This window comes from Physella acuta, unplaced genomic scaffold, assembly GCF_028476545.2.
Source record: "Physella acuta isolate Inbredline_101_S28 unplaced genomic scaffold, ASM2847654v3 ptg000246l, whole genome shotgun sequence".
Lineage (NCBI taxonomy): Eukaryota > Metazoa > Mollusca > Gastropoda > Physidae > Physella > Physella acuta.
This window is the reverse complement of record NW_026731765.1, coordinates 228760-246187: the sequence shown is the minus strand read 5'-3', so window position 1 is coordinate 246187 and position 17428 is coordinate 228760. Positions and strand designations below refer to the sequence as shown.

The 17428-nt window shown below is 31.5% G+C and overlaps 1 protein-coding gene across 1 annotated transcript in view; it reads left to right on the top strand.

Moving 5' to 3' along the window:
- LOC131938499 (uncharacterized) overlaps nucleotides 1-17428 on the top strand; it is a 36591-nt gene that overhangs the window by 9273 nt on the left and 9890 nt on the right. The window contains exons 17-47 of the mRNA XM_059296554.1: nucleotides 214-377; nucleotides 690-902; nucleotides 1199-1280; nucleotides 1867-1951; nucleotides 2516-2653; nucleotides 3164-3235; nucleotides 3846-3925; nucleotides 4258-4384; nucleotides 4791-4926; nucleotides 5263-5330; nucleotides 5452-5564; nucleotides 5749-5811; nucleotides 6200-6277; nucleotides 6621-6806; nucleotides 7436-7559; nucleotides 8367-8470; nucleotides 8808-9119; nucleotides 9569-9704; nucleotides 10069-10251; nucleotides 10822-10987; nucleotides 12031-12232; nucleotides 12456-12602; nucleotides 12867-12956; nucleotides 13364-13470; nucleotides 13639-13723; nucleotides 13972-14118; nucleotides 14297-14461; nucleotides 15064-15162; nucleotides 15288-15382; nucleotides 16532-16679; nucleotides 17033-17150. Coding sequence (XP_059152537.1) covers nucleotides 214-377; nucleotides 690-902; nucleotides 1199-1280; nucleotides 1867-1951; nucleotides 2516-2653; nucleotides 3164-3235; nucleotides 3846-3925; nucleotides 4258-4384; nucleotides 4791-4926; nucleotides 5263-5330; nucleotides 5452-5564; nucleotides 5749-5811; nucleotides 6200-6277; nucleotides 6621-6806; nucleotides 7436-7559; nucleotides 8367-8470; nucleotides 8808-9119; nucleotides 9569-9704; nucleotides 10069-10251; nucleotides 10822-10987; nucleotides 12031-12232; nucleotides 12456-12602; nucleotides 12867-12956; nucleotides 13364-13470; nucleotides 13639-13723; nucleotides 13972-14118; nucleotides 14297-14461; nucleotides 15064-15162; nucleotides 15288-15382; nucleotides 16532-16679; nucleotides 17033-17150 — 4033 coding nt within the window. The remainder of the gene's footprint in view (nucleotides 1-213; nucleotides 378-689; nucleotides 903-1198; nucleotides 1281-1866; nucleotides 1952-2515; nucleotides 2654-3163; nucleotides 3236-3845; nucleotides 3926-4257; nucleotides 4385-4790; nucleotides 4927-5262; nucleotides 5331-5451; nucleotides 5565-5748; nucleotides 5812-6199; nucleotides 6278-6620; nucleotides 6807-7435; nucleotides 7560-8366; nucleotides 8471-8807; nucleotides 9120-9568; nucleotides 9705-10068; nucleotides 10252-10821; nucleotides 10988-12030; nucleotides 12233-12455; nucleotides 12603-12866; nucleotides 12957-13363; nucleotides 13471-13638; nucleotides 13724-13971; nucleotides 14119-14296; nucleotides 14462-15063; nucleotides 15163-15287; nucleotides 15383-16531; nucleotides 16680-17032; nucleotides 17151-17428) is intronic.

Sequence of the window (17428 nt, the reverse complement as noted above, 5' to 3'; positions counted from 1 at the left end):
TTAAATTGTGACTACAAAATTTATATTTGTAGAATAGATTTAGAAATTCTTTACTAAATAAAAAGCAGATAATTCCTGTAGGCTGTAATTATGTAGCCACATTTTTCCATTAATTATATTTCCATAAAGATTAATTTATATTTCCATCAAGATTTATTAATTTATTATAAGCTACAATCTACCTAACAAAACTCAATCAATTTTATATTTTAGATGATGGACATGACCATCAGGCCAAGATTCTTCAACAACAATCTTGTGAAAAGCTTGAACTCTAAAGGCACAGTCAATGCATCCTTGCTCGAACTCTCAAAGCCCTGTGATGTCAGAATTGCTGCTTTACTTGATCCATTTGGTTGTCAACACTGCTCTGTGCTGTTATTGCAGGGGAGTGTTAAGCTCCTTAAGCTCTATTTTAGGTTCAGTATACATTTGTTTTTTACATTTCATTTAACTTTATAAGTTAATGGATAGATCTAAATTCTAAAGTTTTAAAGCCTATAAAATCTTTTTTCAATTTTTCATTCATAAACAATTTTTTTTGTAGTGGATGCAAAAGTCTTTAAAATTACTAAATAACTGCTCAAATTCAGCTTTAAAATGATTTTTTTGAACTTCATTTATGGACAACTCTTTACCGATAGGTAACCATACGTAAAAAATATTTGTATTGCTTACTTGATTTACAGTTCGCCAAACGACAGCATCTGTATAGATTTACACTCTGGCTTGATTGTAAGCTCAGTGGCTGAGAGTCAGACTATGTTTGACATCACAGAAAAACTGGGCACCCTGACAGAAGGAGAAACAATCACAGCCAGGATAAAAAGTCATGTACCTTTTGAAATAGACATTTACATGGGGCCTGTATTACTTCACACTATACAGCTACCTTTTAACAGGTGAGTTTGTTTTGGTTAGTCTGTTTAAGGTCTTGAGTTTCAAATCTGGTTCCAAGTCAGTAGAACAGCCTTGAGTCCACCCAGCTCTGATGGGTACCTAACTCATGTAAGATAAGTAGAGGTAGCTGGGCAAAGTGCGGACCACACCTTACCTTCGTATGCCGAGGTCAAGAAATATATAAAATCTACTTCATCTGCCCAATGGATTGCTAGGTCCAAAGAGGATTTTTAAAATTTTTCTTTTTATCTTTGCATTTTGCCTATCCTGGATTTCAGCTGTTTTGTTTATTGTCTAGGTATGAACTGAAGATTTCATCCATGGGGCACGAGGACACTTTTGTTTCAGCAACAGTTGTGGTCACTGACAGTGACTTTAAGGTGAGATAAATGAAGTTTTGTCATCATTTTAAAATTGTGTTGGTTAAATTCATGTTTAGAATTGTGGTGTATCAGGCATATATGAAGTTGTATCAATATCTTTTTAATTTCACTCATTTATCTAATGACCAAATGTATTGGCTATGGGGTATCATGTAGTTGATTGCAATGTAATCCTGAGTATGATCCCTAGCTCAAGACTACTATATTTTATCAAGGCCACTCAAATGGATCCTTCACAAAAATCAGGGTGTAGATCATAGAAGCAAATGAACCCTATGGGAAATGTCCTAAAATGCATCAGACCATGAAGTATATCTTCTCATGTGGTTTGCAGTTTGTCCCTGTTTAAAATATCTAATTTATTTGTCAAATTTATTGTTTCACTCACAACTTCTTGCACAAAATAAGATTGTTTTCTTGATCCTTACATAAAAATATAATATTTATCATATTGGCCTAATGTTTTCTTTAAAAAAATAAAATTTTGTAAAAACAGTAGAAACTAGTGTGTGGAGCCTTGATTTTGAAATTTTTCTAACATTCTTCATTATTGAAGTTTAATAAATTTCGTACTATCTTTTAGTCAGCTGATACCACTGTTGAGATAGGGATGAGACTAGAAGCAGTGGGTAGACGAAAACCTCATCACATTTGTGTGGCCACTATCAGTAAGTCAAAGCTGGATTAAATACATTCGACTGTATAGAAAATAAAAGCAGTATGTACGTTTTCTGTGCAATCAGTGTACAATTATGCTTAAATTGGAAAGAGTAAAAGCTATCAGAGCGCATGTTAAATGTCACAAAACTATAACGCAGATATTTCTTAACATTTTATATTATTTTGTACTATTTTAATATGAGAATGAGATTTATAAATTCATTGTTCTCAAGATAATATGTTTTGGACATACTGCATTTGTCTAATATACAATCAGTCATCAGAGGAGGCTTGGGGACCATAATCCATCTAAGAGAAATAACTCCAAAATCAAACAACCGCTGCCTTGCAGCTTGTTCTTGGTTGGGCAAAGGCTATGAAAGCAAATGCAAAAGAAAAGCAAGATATAGTCGGAGTCAACTGGCCATATAGCGCACTTTGACACTTAATACTTAATAGTGATGGAATAAATCCTCTCCAATTAAGAACGAACAAAAAATTAGAAAAATATATTTTTAATTTACTGGATAGTTAATTTGTAGACCTAAAGCAAACTTAATTTAAAATTGAAGCTGATATAGATAGAAAGCAGGACCAAGTTTTAATCCATTATGATGGCTATTTACACCAAGACGACTGCTGGTTTGAAGATGACGCTGACAACTCCGACTTCTGGTCAGAACTTGATAACGAGGATTTGCACCCAATAGGTAATATAATACTTTAAAAAAATATATAACCAAAATTTAAAAACATCACCATTATTGTTACCAACATGTGACACAAATGGAGTGTTTCCTTTTTTTAAACTGTAACTTTAATGTGAACTTCTACTATTTTACAGTTTGCTTGCCAATTCAGTTTTTCCATAAAAACTCTTGTTTTTTTCTTTTTCAATTATCATACCCCCTAATCCCTTACCTGATATCTTCACAAAACCTCAGAAACCCTAATCTAAAATCACACTTCATTATCACCACCTTGGCACCCTATATTCTGTTTCCATTTTTTTATTTACAATATACACAGTTAAAAAGGTAATACTAAAGTTCAGTTTAAACAAAAAACGTTTAAAATGCAAATAATATATAACATCAAACTTTTTAACACCCTTTCTCCTCCATCATCACTTTTTGGAAGTCTCTTTAGGAGCATGTTATTTATGTATGACCCCACTCTTTTTTTTACAAATGATTAGAAAAGTTTATGTAAATATGTAGGTTTCATGGCAGCAAGAGGATATGAGCTCGCACAAACAAAACACCTCAATCCAGAGCTCCAGCCCCCAAGGTGTAAGTAATCAAACTTAAAACAAGTTTCATTTTTTTTAAATTTATATTTTAAGTAAAACAAATTTTAAAAAAAACAACTATTGACTTCAATTATTTATATCTCAAAGTGAATATGAATTTTTTTCCTTCTCTTTTTTGATTATTTAATACGAGCTGACCCGCAGCGTATCATACGCCGCTATTTAGTTGTTTTATTTTCTACTTTTCAGTAATTCATAATTTGTGAATTCGACAGTACCAATGCTGCCACTGAAAATATTTGCTTTAAAACACTAACCCCCCCCTCCCCCCCCCCCCCCCCCCGCGAAAGCAGCCTCCTCTTAGTTATTTCTTAGTTACCTCCTGTAAGTTTAAAATCGAACTAAATTATCTGCCCCTAATAGAAACCCGGCTCTACAATTTGTAAACATTTAGCTTTGTAAACATTTAGCGTGACCACAGCTCACCAGACAATGTGGGGGTGGGGTGGGGGTGGTAATGATAGTGATAGAGAGAGAGGGGACTGCAAGGAGGCGCTTGCAGCTTGTTTTCTAACGGCTCCCAGAAGAGAATTATATATATAGATTTAGTTTATTGGTATTTTAAACATGATTTACATTTTTTAAAACAGATTACACAAAGCCATTTGATTGGCTGACTTACTTAAAAGAAGAACATGCACAACCAGTTCCATTTGAATGCTTTAATGAGGTAATATTCCTTTTTAAATTGTAAAACTTTTTAAAAATATAACAAATTTTATTATAGTACTATTTTTTGGAAAAGTATTTTCAGCTCTCTGATATTCACAAAATAAGTCCTTAAATCTGATTTAAAAAAAAAAACTTTTAGTGTAGCTTGCCTTTACTTTTTTTTTTTAATGTAACTAATACATTGAAATGTAATTGTTAGCAGATACAAAATTAGCTATGTTTGCTATTATTAATCACTTAATATAATTCATGTTATCTACTTACTACTTGCTTAAATTTAAATTGTTTGTTCATAATTTTTCTGTCATTCCATGCTTTTTGTTTATTCAGAAACAAAGTGATGGGATGAAACCAGATTTGATACTACAGGCTCAATTTGAGCATGCCTTGAGTAGTTACTCTCAAAATCCTAACACTGTTTCTGAGACTTGTTATAAAAACCCCACCACAGCCCAAGGTATAATATTACTACAGACACTATTTATACATCTCTGCACATAAGAAACATACACTATTTTCAAAGGATACATGCATTTTGATAAGGCATTTTGTGGGTTTTTTTAAAATAACTTTTAAAAACAATTCAGGACTGAGATTAGTATTAAGGAAAATTAGCATGTACAATTATTTATTAATTTTAAAAAAAATTAATTTCTAATACTTTTAATGTATAAATAACTGTTATAATGAAATACTAATTACATGGCACGCACTTCAGATTATAAAGTGTTAACGTATTTATAGTACTGACGTAACCTAATGATCTTTTTAATTATCTAAATAAATAGTTTTTATACTTCATGTTGGAGAAAATAAATGAAAAAAACAAAAAATTTAGAATAATCATATTTGTATATTTTTAGTTTTGGAATACCAAACAAAAACTTACCTCCACAAAACTGAAGACAAAATGCAGTCCAATGACCTTGAACAGTTAATGGAGAAACAAAAAGAAGCTTTTATTTTTTTACCAGCCAACTTGACTCTAGATAACTTGAGGTAAGAAATCTGTTTAATGTTTCTTGAGATTTGTTTTGTCTCTAGAAAACTGCAGGTGAAAAGTTTGATGTGTATTTGTCAGACTAAGGGACATTGATGATGGTGGGAAGCTGTGATATTTTGAAGTTGTCAAAGGCACTTTTGAACATTTAAGAAAAAAAGGAAATCTTTCGGTATTGACAGAAAAAAATTTGGCAATGAAGGAAATGATGAAAAAATGAAATTTTTAAAAATCTTTGTGTTAAAGTTAATGAATATTTTATTAGATTTATGAACTAGAATTTATAAACAAGTAAAAAAAAATGTTAAAACTAAAGATTTTTTTTAAAAATCCAGATACCCTATGCTCTCAGATGTTTACAGTGATAAGCAACAAAGGATTCATTTCTTATGTCCAGGCCATGGTTTGTAATGAACAACTTTTAAAAAATTAGCTTTAGAACTCATACTATTTTTTTTTTAATTTAGTTTTTTAAATGAACTGAAATTTTTATTAAAAGGGCAATTTAATTTTTTTAACTTTAGATTTCCACATGGTGAACCACCCAGGACTTCTGCTCAAGGGAGATCAGCTTGTAGATCTGAAGTCTTGGGCTGGGGTTTTACAAATGCCGTATGCAGTTTTGTTAAATTTGAAGGTACAAATGAAATGTGGGCTATGTTGTGTGTTTTTAATTAACATCTATAATATTATTTTTTAAACCAGATGTAATAAATCCTATGAAAGAAATAGCACATTTTCTTGTTTCCATTGAATTTCTGTTTTTTCTATGCATTTAATTTCCTTCTTAAATTTTGAAATATTGTAAAAAACTTTTTTAGAGTTATCTGCCACGAAACATATCTGCTATCTGTGCAGGAGCAGATAAACTATCCACTGACAAGGTAAAATTGATGCTAACAAATCTATCTGATTAATAGGCCTACTTCGTTTGTTTTCTCATGTTAACATTGAATGTCCTGATGTTCAAAATAGGTTGAAAGAATATCAAAATCAATTTGTTTTTTTATTTACTGAAATTCCTATACAGATAGTTAAAAAGTCTTTAAAAAACTTATTCAGGTTGCAAAAACTAGTGTTAAAACACTGAAGGCAGTTATAAACCAGAAATAAATCCCAGAGAAACATTGACTTTGTTTATAGCTTAATTCTTTCCTCTTCTTTAAAAAAAATACTCTGAAAAATATTGTATTTAATAAATTTGCTAGATGAGGTTTGAACAACTTAATTATGTAAAATCATATGTTCAAATTTCCTTTCGCTTTCAAACAGCTACCTCTGATAGAGCTGGCAATGAAACGTCTACAGAGGCTCTATCTCATGCATTGTATCTTCTACAGAAACACAAAGGTAAATCTTAGCCTTGTTATTCACAATTTTAGTAAATTAAACATAACTGTTTTATTATTTGAACAATTCGATACCAATCGGTTCTTATAAAAATGCAGACAGGATAATACAGTATTTGACATTTTTTACTGAGTATTTTTTATATCTTTAAGGTGCTAGGATCAAGGTGATGTTTGTTGTATTTGGTTTGGTCTAGTGCTGGGGGTAAACTTGTAGTGTAGCAAGATTAGCACATTAGAAATAGCCTGCTGATATACCTAACTACTATCGGTTGTGCTTTTAGAAGTTAAAATTTCGTTTAGATATAGATTACTTTACTAAAAAAAAAAAATTCTTTTGATAGGAAATGAGCCAAATACAAAGAGAGACAACTCAAGCAATATTAGAAAATGCTATTAGATCAGATGCCAGTGGATTTGCTCAGATATTTCACCAACCACAAGCACATTCTGGCCTGTTGTGTATCGCCCACAAAATGGCTAACTCTCCTTCTGCAGGGATACAAGAGTTTTCAATTTCTAAATTTCAGGTAGTTGCGTTTTAAAAACACTAGTAGATTTTAAAACATTTTAGTGCTACAGAAAATAACAAAGTTTTCTGAAAATAAATCTTTCTAAAAACATGTTACTGATATTTAATTCATATTTGAGTTTTTCAAAAATAGTTTTTAATTCTTCCTTTTAAAAATTTTTCCATTTGATTTGACATCAAAATTTTAAGGAACTGTTTGGTGAAATAAAATAACAAATAAAATTTTATCAAAACACTTAACAATTAAAGATTCCTGGTTGAATTTCAAAATTTCTATTTTGATTAAAACTCTCATTAAAGCTATTTTTTAATTTCAAATTTTTTTAGTAGTATCTTTTTATTTCACCCTTATTTTTAATTTGAATAATGTATAGGCTCCAAACAAATGGTTTTAGTTTTTAACAGGAGATTGATTGTACAATACCATGCTACATGCGTATTCATTATCAAATTGATTTTGTATGCTTATTGATAAAAAATGTTTTAAAGTAAACTATTTCATAGTTTACTAGTTTACTACACATTTCAAATCAATTGAATTTAAAATTACACTCAGAAAAATATTGGTTATTTAATAAACTAGTTTCCACAACAACAAAAATGTAAACATAATTTTTAATATTCCAGAACTTGGCCTCTAATATTTTTGTGATGCATCTAGAAAACAATCCTTTATATTCTTTGCCTGAAGATTTTTTCTCAAATTTTTTCAATCTGACTCACCTTTGGCTGGATGGTTGTACCGTTGGAGGTATTTATATTATTATCTCCCTTTACATTTTGAAAGATAACAACTTCATGAAAGTTACAACAGCTGGCACTTTTAGTTGTTGGCAGTGTAGCCTTTTTCATACTTGATGAGAAAAATTTTTTTGACGAATATATATTTTTAAAAAAATAGTTTATCTAAAAAATGTGCACTTGATGAGAACATTGTTTTGACGAATATATATTTTTAAAAAAATAGTTTATCTGAAAAAATTGCGAAAAACGTCAAATATAATTACTAGTCCATACAAATGAGAATATAAAATAAAATCTGGTCTTATATATAGTTTACATAAAACAAGCAGGTTTTTCTACTAATTGACTTTATTTATTATAATGTCTATAAGTGTGCTTGCATAGGTTCCTTCCTGTTAAAAAGATTTTTTTGTGGGAACAATTTTGAATCAAGTCAATCTAGGTCTATTGAATTTTAAAATAAGTTCAAGATAGTGTAATCTGTATTTCTGTAATCTGATTTTACAAAACACAAACAAAAAAAAAAACCCAGATATTTCTGCAATCATTATTTTATTAATTTTTTTTTTTGGTGTTTTTGTTAGTTCTGTTTAACCATTAATTCTAGACTAGAAAGTGTAGTTATTTTTTCGGTTTTAAATTATGAGGTAGCAAATACTGCAAGACCAACCAGAAAAATGGGATTGATGGTTGATCCACTGATAGACATTGATACATATTCAAATTAAAGTCTATTTGAAAAAAAAATTTAGTTTTTTTGTCTCAAGAGGTGAATTGATTTGAATGATTAAGTCTTCTTCTTTTTTTTTTTTAGAATTACCACCCTTGAAAGAAAACACTTGCCTTGAGGAAATACATGTGAAAGGAAACATGCTACAAACCCTACCAGATGATATTGGCCAGTTAACTTTACTTAAGGTGAACTTTTTACAATTTATATTTTGCACTTTACTAAAAGTAGTTTTTTTAAATTTATAATCAAATTTTGAAAACTTTGTTAATGTCTTCTGCTGAGTTATGAGATTTTTTTCATTTACTTTTTAAAAAGTTTGTTTGAAATAAAGCAACCTCATTCATCCTATTAAAAAAACAAATTTTCCATGGTTGTATAAAATTATTAAAATAGCTTACAAGCTTATTAAAAAATAAGAAATATAAAAATTGACTTATCTTTTGTATATATAACGTACGCCTATTGGATAAAGTATTTAATACACTGCTTTTATACTTTAATATTCCCCCCCCCCACACACAGATTTTAGATATATCCTCCAACCCCATGGAAGTATTACCACAGGTGATATCATCGCTGACCTCACTTGTTGAGCTGTATGCTGACAACATTGGCACTGTTGACATGACACTAATCTGTCCTCTGACAAACCTCACCAAGCTGTCCCTGGCCCACAACTACATTGATTCCATCCCAGACAAGTTCTCATCTTTGGCGCTGACCTACTTGGACATGTCCGGCTTGCCTTTGATGCCCACTGGAACATCTTTTTCAAGCCCTGCCCTCAATACTTTCTTGGACAAGTATATAGTCTATCGCAGGATAAATGCAAAGGTGAAAAAAAAAGTTCAAATTTTATTCATTTACTTTCATCAACTTTTCCCCTGTCAGTACCCAAGACACATGAGGCAGGTGAAGTAGAGTTTATCTGTTGCAATGACCCTAGTGTATATAAAGTGAGTTAGGTACCCATCAGAGTTGGATAGACTCAGAGACTTCCGATGGACTTGTCTGGCATCCAAACTGAACAACTTCATGTTTGCAGTCTTGTGCTCTACCATCTGACAACGATTTATTAATTATAATTAAACTTATTTAGCTTTTATAAAATTGTGATCTATAGAAAAAAAGAGAAATGTACCACTGCAAGTAAGACAAAAAAAAGTTCTAAAAAAAGTCAATTTTTCAAAATGATATTACTAGTTGATAATGTAAAATTTTTTTGCAAACACATTTTTAAATTTGCAAAAAAAGAATAACTGATGAATTATTTTTTTTCCAAGGAAAGACAGGAAATGGTTGAAAAGGTTGAAAACAATGGTGAAAAAATGAACAACGCAGTCAAGCTTTCTGAAGTTAACAAACTTCTTTACAGCAAATTCCCACGTTTGGGAAAATTGGGCAATCAGGATGATGAAGGTTAGCAACCTTGTTGTTGAAAAAAAGTAGTTGTAATATGTTCTACTTAAACAACTATCTGCACAACCTAAGTGTTAGCAATCAGTGATGAGGTATAGAAATCTTTTGTACCTTATGCATTGAAAGCTACTCAGCATTTGTGAGTTGTTTCCCTTGCATGAAACAAACTCAGTTTATTAATATAGTGTTTAATAGTTTAAATATGTTTTGAATGATACGTTTAAATAGTTTAATTTTTTAATGTATTTTTTTTCAACAAAATGTAATTATTTATGTGTTACAATATTTATTTATTTTTAAATTGTAACATTTATTGGGTTTATTTATAGTAGAAGTGTTGAATCAGGCTTGTTTTTGTGTTTAGAAAATGCCTTCCCTGAGACCATCATGAAAATGACAACATTGAACACATTGATACTGCCATACCATGCCTTCACTACAGTACCTGATAGTGTTAAAGACTTGACCTCCCTGGAAGTTCTAATTGTCGAGTACAACCCTTCACTGCTGACTGTCAGTGCTGAACTGGCTAAACTACCACTCAAAAGTAGGTCCATGCTGTCTGTATGATGTGAGGTCCATGCTGTCTTGTATGATGTGAGGTCCATGCTGTCTTTTATGGTTAATAATGTGGTCCATTCTGTCTTGTATGATTAACATTGTGGTCCATGTTGTCTTGTATGATTAACATTGAGGTCTATGTTGTCTTGTATGATTAACATTGAGGTCTATGTTGTCTTGTATGATTAACATTGAGGTCTATGTTGTCTTGTATGATTAACATTGAGGTCTATGTTGTCTTGTATGATTAACATTGAGGTCCATGTTGTCTTGTTTAATTAAAATTAAGGTCCATGCTATTTTGTTTCATTAACTTTATGGTTCATAGTGTCTTGTTTAATTAACATTGAAGTTCTAGGTGTCTACTTTAATGAAAATTAATGTCCATTAATGTCCATTTTATTCTAACAACTTTTTTTTTCATTTGTTAAACATTTTTTTCCCCTGTTGTTGTTCTACAACAGGTCCCATTTAACCCATTAAAGAAAGTATTTCCACAAGTATTTCTAACAGAAAACTCTTTCATTCCTTATGCTTAACCATTTTCTTCTGTCAGAGCTCCATCTGAGAGAATGTGTTAATCTAAAGACACCTCCACAAGAAGTTGTACGCCGTGGGTTTTTAGCCATTATGGGATATTTGAAACGATTATTACAAGGTTCTGTGTCGTGTAAGAGAACAAAGCTGATGATGGTTGGCCTAGGTGGGGCTGGGAAAACTAGGTAGGTGTTAATTAGGTAATGACTAATTAGTTGTAGGTTTTTACCCAGCTGTTTATTATAAATATCTGGCCACATGTTTCTAATAGCCAGTTTCAACAGAATACATGAAAACATGGCCAGAATACATGATAGATGCTTGATGCCAGATATGAAATCTGAATTTAATTCTGGGTAAAAATTATATGTGGCTAAATAATTTCTAAGGCAGTTTAATTTGAGTTATGGAAATCACACAGACCTAAGCCCAAGAACCAAACTTGAGACATTTAGGTTAGCAAGCAAGCGACCTTTTATAAAGCATAAAAAATAGAATGTTACATCTCTTGATTTAGCAACAAATCAATGCTTGATATGTATTTATTTATGTTAAATAAAATTAATATGTATTAGTTAAGTTCCCTTTTAAATGTGAAGGGACAAGTGAATTGGAATACACCTATTTCTGTAACGTAATATTAAAGAATATTGAGATCAGTGCTAAGCCCAGCCACCCTAGTTTCCCAAGAGTTGGGTGGACTTAGGGATATTTTACGCACTTGAACCCTGATTGCAACTTGAGACTTTTGGGTTAGTAGTTATAAGGCCTACCCTTCTACCTTGCTGTCCCATATTATGTATTAGGTTAGCTTAGGTTAGGATTGCCTATCACTACTCCTGGGACATAGGCCACTGACAAGAGCTTTACAGGCATCTCTGCCCTGGGCTAGTCTCCTACTGTCCCTTGGTGTCTTCTTCTAGGTCATGTTTCTAGGTCTTTCTTGGTCTGCCTCTCCTCCTGCCCTGTGGATTCCAGGTGAGGGCCTGTCTTTTTATGCTGGATACAGGCTTCCTGAGTGTATGGCCATTCCATTTTCTCTGAAGGATCTCTTCTTCTGGCTGTTGATTTGTCCATTGCCACAGTACCTAAGTTCTAACAGTTTTAGGCCTGCATATTCAAAGGATCTTTATGAGGCCTGAGTTAATAAATGATTGTATTTTCTTCTTATTTGTGTCAGTTATTATGTCCTAAGACCACTTTGATGATGGTGTGTCCAATGTTACAGTCTGGTTCGGGCTTTGACCGATAAGCAGCACAATTTTTACGAGAACTACGCTGAGAGAATCACTGATGGCATTGACATCACAGAGTGGCAGGTCAACGTCAAACACCTGATATCAGAAACTGAGGCCATTGACAGGGACGAGCCTCTGCATTTCAGTGTTTGGGACTTTGCTGGCCAGACAGTGTACTACAACACTCATCAGGTGAGTTGTCAAATACAAATTAAACTCATTTTTGTTTTTATTGTTAAGAAAATTACATACTCATAGCACTATAATCATTGTTAAAGATTCTTAAACACTTGGCACATATTACTGAGTGGAGCTTACCAAAAAGTAGTTCTATTATACCTTTTGATGTTGAATTGAACATTTATTCTTAGATTTTAAAGAATTCTCGTGTATGAGTAAAAATTATTTTTTTCAGTTTTTCCTGTCCAACCGTGCTGTCTATTTGCTGTTGTGGAATATCAGGCTTGGATACGAGCATGCTGGACTTGACTTTTGGCTGAGTTCTATTGCTTGCCACGCCCCCAAAGCTCCCATTTTGATTGTTGGTACACACAGTGACAAGGTTTGTTCCCTTTCTAAAATTTATTAAAAAAAGGTCATTGATTGTATTCTCAGGAGAAGCAATACATAATATTTTAAATCTACTCAAAGAACTTGTTAGTGTGATAGAAAAATCTATTAATATTTATATTTTTTTGGTTTATTTATCCTTTTAGTTTGACATGCAGTCTACTGCATTATTTTTTACAAAATACATTTTAAAAATTTAAAAAAATATGTATTTATTTGCAAGTAAAGTAAATTAAGATTTTTTTTTTAAATGTAGGTTCAGAAAGGCAAGCTACCAAAGGAAGAATTAAAAAGAAGATTCCCTCAGATAGTTGGATTTTATTTTGTCAGTTCCTTCTCTGGAGAGGTATGTAGCTCTAGTGTTTAGTACCTTTTTACATTAGAGAGTTCAGTGAAATTAACTTAGGCTAATGTGCAGCTTGTTTTTTGAAATAGTTTTTTTTTCAAAGTATCCAATGATCAGTATCATTGTATCTAGGTTCTATATAAATTTAAAGAACTTACATTTTTTAATTCAATTATTTTCTCTTGTTTTTACCCAGAATAAAATGATTTCTGTTCAATTATGGGAATTTCAAATAGTTAAACTTTTTTTTCACTTTCTAGCAACTAAATGACATTTAATACCATAGATTTATAGTAAATTTTGAATGGTTAAAGTATAATGTAGTCATTATCTTTGTTGTAGCATCAGTGATAATTTTAAATTGATGAACAGTTGCATGGATTTTTTTTTATTTGCTCCATTCAAAGGGTATTCAAGAATTGAAAACAAGTCTGATAATGTCAGCACTCTCTCAGAAGTACATGGGGGAGAAGATCCCAGAAGCCTGGTTAAGCTTGGAGATACAGCTAGACAAGTTTGTTATACATGTTATCTCTCACTTAATTTTTACAAAACAAATAAAATGTGTATGGGTGAATTAATGTTGATCTGTTAGTGTTAGAAAGTGTTTCTCAACAACTAGTTTTATTTGTAGTGAATATTTCATTATACCAAATTTAATAATAAGTCAGTCCATTTTCAGACTAAGAAAAGAAGGGAAATCACTCTTACAGTTTCATGAAGTTGAAGAAGCAGCAGATACTGCTGGAATTATGGATAAGCCAGAGGTAGGTATTAGCTTGATAATGCTAGCAGATAGGGGAAGAGACTGGCTAGATACAATATATCTGATCTAAAATATTTAAATTAATGTATTAATAATTAAGTGTCTTTCAGAAAGTTCTTTAAGAAGTCATTTAAATATCAAAATCAGTTTACCTATAATCATGGAAAAATATTATTAACAACTTAAAAGCAATGAATTGTTAAAAAAAAAATTTTTTTAAAATTCTGACATCCTAGATAATTTTTTCAGCTGATCCAGGCAGTGCAGTTCCTGCATGATTTGGGTTCAGTTCAATTTTTCAACACCAATTTTCTGCGCTCACACATTGTGATAGTACCTCAGTGGATAGTTGATGTCATGGCTTGCATTGTTACAGTTCACGAAGGACCCATTCAGGTCAGTCAAATCATCAGTTTTTTTGGGGTTTTTTTTGCTGTCTGACATTAACTTTAGAAAATTGGCAGTATATTTTTTTTCGTTTTAGGTATTTTTTTGTAACTGAGCTATCCATAAAAAAAAATCTTTAAAAATAAATTTGTGGAAATAATCTTGATTTAAATGAACTTATTTCTAGGATGGTAAACTCTACTATAATGACATGCCCCGCATTTGGGCCTCCTACCCAGAAGAGCTCCACCCATGGTTGTTGCGCCTGACTGAAGAGTTTGACTTGACTTTTCCACTGGCCAATGAGGAGGCTAATATTGTGCCCTGCCTGTTGCCCAACACTGAGCCAACAGTATGTTTTCTTTTTTCTCTTACAAATTCTCCTGAAGGGTTTTAGAATGTAACAATAAAATAGATTTGGTTCTTAACATTGTATCAATTTTTCCCTTGAAACCTCTGTTAGGGTTTAGGCTAGAGCCACAGAAACAAGGTCAGAGTTAAGGCTAGGGTAGTGATAGTCTTGATATGTCTCACTATTTGTTAAATTAGTAAGCCTACTATAGTTATAAATTGAAGAGCCTAGTACTAAAAAAAGTACTTAAGTCACATAGTCATTATTCCTCTAGTATGACTTTATCTTATGTAAAAATATTAACAAAAAAAAAATGTTACGTTTTATAGCCAATTAAAATTTTAAAACTCACTTATCTCAAAATGTTGTTTTTTGTGACTTAAGTACTTTTAGCACCAAGGTCTCCAATTTCAAAACAAAAAAGTATCTAATAGGCCTACAATTGCAAATTGAAAAAAAAATATTCCAGTCCCTTTTTGTTTTTCCCCTTTTAACTATATAGCTTTGAAAATTGTTTTAAATAGTTATTACGTTTGTTTCATTGTGCCTGTCGAACCTTTTTATCTAACTATTTTTACCTCTTTTAACCGTGTCTTGTCCAGTATGACTTTCCTGCTGTGAATCAAGACATTTGTGAAAGAGAATCAAAAATCAAATATAAATTTCAATATCTACCTGCAGGCTTGTTTAACAGAGTGCAGGTAATTTTTACCTCCCATATGCTTTTACTTTTATGTTTTGTTAAGTTACTTCATTCCCAAGCTTTATTATTTTAATTTATCATAGCACAGATTAATTTAACCTTTGGCCATGTTTCACTCCCCAGGTACGTCTGCACGAGTTCAGTGATAGCTCAGTCATGTGGAAGAAAGGATTTCTGCTGAACAAAAACAACCACAGAGCCCTATTGCTGCAGATCAGGCAAGTACCCAGACCTAAGGAAAATTACTTCTACACTGTTTATAACAATGGCATCTCTTTGGATCACGAGTTAAGATCTTGTTCCAGGCTCAAGACTGCAGGCTGCCCCTGAGTCCACCCAGCTCTGATGGGTACTTGACTTACATTGGGGAAAGTAAAGGCAGCTGGGCATAGCACTGAGCACACCATTACTTCAAATGCCAGTTCAGGAAACATGAACTCTACTTCATCTGCCTTATAGATCATTAGGTCTGAAAGGGAAACTCTACTTACTTTACTTCTATAGATATTTATTGTGTCAATGTTTCTGTGGCTGAGGATATGTTGAGAGTCTGGGTATGACGCAGGTGGCAATTTTTTCTGTTGTAATATTTGTGGGGGGAAGACAAGAGAGTTTACCCTATTAATTTTAAAAAGGTGAAGGAAAATTGAGAATTCTCTCCAAGCATGTTTATGAAAGTGTACGTGTGTGAAGTTTCAATCTTTGAAATATCTTAAGGTCTTATACTTTTCTTACTATTGATTATTTTAATGTTTAGTGCTACAAAGGTTCAATTTTAATAAAGAAAAAACATTTGACATATTGCCAAACCATATATTCAATATTGGCAATAATTTATGTTACTCCTTTACATAATATTAGATAAATCATTCTACCATGTAGCTTTTCAAATTCGTAATTGACATTCCACAAATCAAAATTTTATTGTATTTGTTATGTCAGAAGTAAAATCGTTTTTTTTTTAAAAAATGTATTAAGGGTGTGGGCGAGTGATGAAAACCAAAATAACCAAATGTTTATTTCTAAACCTAATGCTATAATATTTAGCATATATTTATGACTCAAAGAGTTAAGTAAAAAAAATTTTAAAAGCTGAAAATTTCATACGGTTGCCTTAAGAGAATTTTGATAAAATATTGTTAATGAAACTTGAAATTAGGTTCTGCAAAAATAACAAACTTTTTTGTCACCAGTAACTCTGAGGTTTTAACACTAAGATTGTTACTGCAACAATAATTTAAACCTTTTTGTAATACTTAGGTTGTAGTTACTGTAAAAGTAAATTAAACTTTTTTGTCACCAGTAACTCTGAGGTTTTAACACTAAGATTGTTACTGTAACAATAATTTAAACCTTTTTGTCACCAGTAACACAGAGGTTGTGGTTACAGCCCGTGGTTACAAGCCAGAGAACACTATATTTTTGGTGCATGAAGTCTTTGAGTGTCTGATTGCTGACTCCTACAGTGGTGTGTCCTATGACTATTCTATACCTTGTGCTGAATGTGTTTTTGAGGTTTGGAATTTGTCATAAAAAAAACACTCAAATTGTAAAAAATTTAGAAGCACTTTTTAAAAAAGACTAGTTTTATTTATAAGTTTAGACCTTTGTGCTACTAAAACAACAAAATTATTTTCAAACACTGTAAACTCTTTTTTTCTCAGTCATCAGATCTTTTAATTTCTGTTCTTACCTATACCTTTTTTAAATATCTTTATCATACAAAGTTTTATGTTATTTTACTGTTAGCATTTAATATCTTCATCTTTAATAGCTTTATATTTACTATTTTATTTCCCAAATACGAGATCTATTACACTACTTTTTGAGTCTGTTATTTGTTTCATTTGTATCATTCAATTTTTCAGTTAACTCTTGATCCATGTATGTTTGCTGCCTCCAAAATCAAAAGAGCTTTTGAGTTAAAGGCCCCATTTCTGCAGTGTGTTAAAAATTTTCACATTATCTCAATTAATGAGATACAAGGTATTTGTTTAAGGCTGGTAGTTTATCACTTTGTAATTTGATGTTACTACTTCAAGCTAAAAAAAATTGCAATAGTTTCATATTTTCAATTTTAAGTAGCTGTATTTAAATATTATTTTACCTTTCTAAAGAATTCATTATACTTAAAGCACTTTAATGTTTCTCTTATAAATCTTTCTATAACAAATCTACTTGATCATGTCTCATTAATAATATACTATAGTGTCACTCCAAAAAATACCTAAACTCTTTCTTTATCCTTATTAGAGAATTTGCAT